This window comes from Zea mays, chromosome 2, assembly GCF_902167145.1.
Source record: "Zea mays cultivar B73 chromosome 2, Zm-B73-REFERENCE-NAM-5.0, whole genome shotgun sequence".
NCBI lineage: Eukaryota > Viridiplantae > Streptophyta > Magnoliopsida > Poales > Poaceae > Zea > Zea mays.
This window is the reverse complement of record NC_050097.1, coordinates 68879731-68881646: the sequence shown is the minus strand read 5'-3', so window position 1 is coordinate 68881646 and position 1916 is coordinate 68879731. Positions and strand designations below refer to the sequence as shown.

General features: G+C 54.7%; 1 protein-coding gene across 1 annotated transcript; it reads left to right on the top strand.

Annotated features, from left to right (window-relative positions):
- The first annotated feature begins 238 nt into the window (after positions 1 to 238).
- LOC103646554 (uncharacterized) lies at positions 239 to 1236 on the top strand. Its single transcript, XM_008671273.3, has one exon. It carries the CDS (start codon positions 321 to 323, stop codon positions 870 to 872), a length of 552 nt encoding a protein of 183 aa, XP_008669495.1. The 5' UTR covers positions 239 to 320; the 3' UTR covers positions 873 to 1236.
- Positions 1237 to 1916: the final 680 nt, after the last annotated feature.

Here is a 1916-nt window from a genome sequence, read left to right as displayed (position 1 = left end):
CATCTGCTGGTGGTGGCGGGGCTGCGCCGTTTCGGCGGCGGACGCACGGCGTGGTGGGTCTAGAGCTGGCTGGCGGGCGTGCTCCTCGTGGTGTTGGGTTTGTGGCGTGTGGGCCGGATCTGCCCTCAACAACTGGCGGCCGGTGGCGGCTGCGTCGATGGCGGTTTGGGGCTCGAGCAGGCGCTGTGGTGCGACACTCTCTTCTTTGCCACCCTCCCTTCCCCTCACGGCCTTGTCTACTGCTGTGGGCGGGGCGTCAGCCGTGCGACGGTGAGGAGCAGAGGATCTGGCTCCTCAGTGGTGATGTGTGGTGTCGGCATATGGGCAGCGGCGGCCCCGGCGGCATTTGCGGTGGTGCGCATGCCAGCGGATTTGGCGTGTCGCAGCGACTGCTGCCAGGGTTGGTCTACGGGAGGTGCAGCGCGTGGTGCTGCCGCTGCTCGGCCGGGACCGTGGGCCCAGCCGGAGGTGGTGGCGGTCCGCGCTGCTTTGCGACTGTTGTGGCAACTAGCGCGTCATTGGCCCTCTGGATTGGTTTGTGTGGATTGGTTGGGCGGCGGCGGCTGTGGAGGTGTGCTTTGTCCCGGGGTCCTGGCCGGACGTTGTGCTGGGGGTTTTCTTGGGCGAAAGCCTTAGCGACGACGACGCTCCTGAGCGCCGCTTCCCCTGTTGAGGGCGTCGTGTTCCCTAGCTTTGTCTTCCGTGGGCGAAAGCCCGACCCACCTCGGACCGGTGACGATGGCGTCCTCGACGTCACTCCCTTCCTGAAGGCGTCGCTACTGAAGTTCGTCTCGGCCACGTCGTCGCCTTTGGTGGTTGCTTTCGTCTTTTGGGTCCCGGTTTGCGTGCGGAGGTGGAGGCTTGCACCGTGAAATCGAAGCTGCTACGTCAGGGGATGTGGCTTGGCAACGATGACGTGGAGCGACCCCCCTTCTTCGTGGGCTTGTTTGCTTCGAAGATGAGGCATTTGGCGGAGGCAGGGCGGTGGATCAAGGTTTTGGAAGTCTCGCTGGTGAAGAATCGGAGCTGTCTCGAGTGGGGTATCTCGTGGCTTGGCAACGACGACGCCCCACAGTCTTCCTTCTCTTCTGCCGGTGTTTGTAGTCATCGTCGTGTTTCCTTCGACCTTGTGCTGCCTGTCTTGGGGAGTCGGAGCTGCTCGTCACTTGTGTTGAACTCGGCAACGATGACTCACGATGGGTATTGTGTGTGTGGGGTTGTTGTTGTATGGTTTGTTTGTCCTATATGGGTTTTGGGCCCGGTTTACCTTAAAACTGGGTCAATTCCTTTCTTATTAATTGAGAGACAGAGCTCCTGCCATTACGTTAAAAAAAATCCAACGGCCCAAGACCCCCTGGTCCTTTGGGAGACAAACAGTGTCCCAGTCCACCAAGTGATACTTCTTTTTAGCGCAGCCCCCCTGCCAAAGCAAACTTTTCCTATACATGTCTATTTTTTATAATACGGGTAGGCACTAGTTAGATAGACATCATGTATAACGTCACATTAGCAACTGTTAACCAAAGTTACTTTACCACCCATGGTAAGGAACTTTCCCTTCCAGGCTCCCAATTTTTCCACTTTCTCTTAAGTGGAGAGCCAAAGAGATCCACCAATTTTCCTATTATCAATAGGAATACCCAGGTACTTCAAAGGCAGAACAACGTAAGGACAAGTGAAAATCTCAACAAAATCATCCTTAAGTGCTATTGCATCGCCAAGGCAGATCACTTCACTTTTATGGAAATTTATCTTTAAACCCGACATTTGTTCAAACAAGAGTAAAATAAACTTCGAATTCCTAGCCATATTCAAGTCATTTTGTAGCAGGAAGATAATATCATCCGCATTTGAAGGTTAACCACACCATTATTAACAATATGAGGAATGAGACCAGTAACCAATCCTTCTTGCTG

Excerpts from the sequence above, each read along its gene's own strand:
- LOC103646554 (XM_008671273.3), top strand. The coding sequence starts at position 321 with ATGGGCAGCGGCGGCCCCGGCGGCATTTGCGGTGGTGCGCATGCCAGC.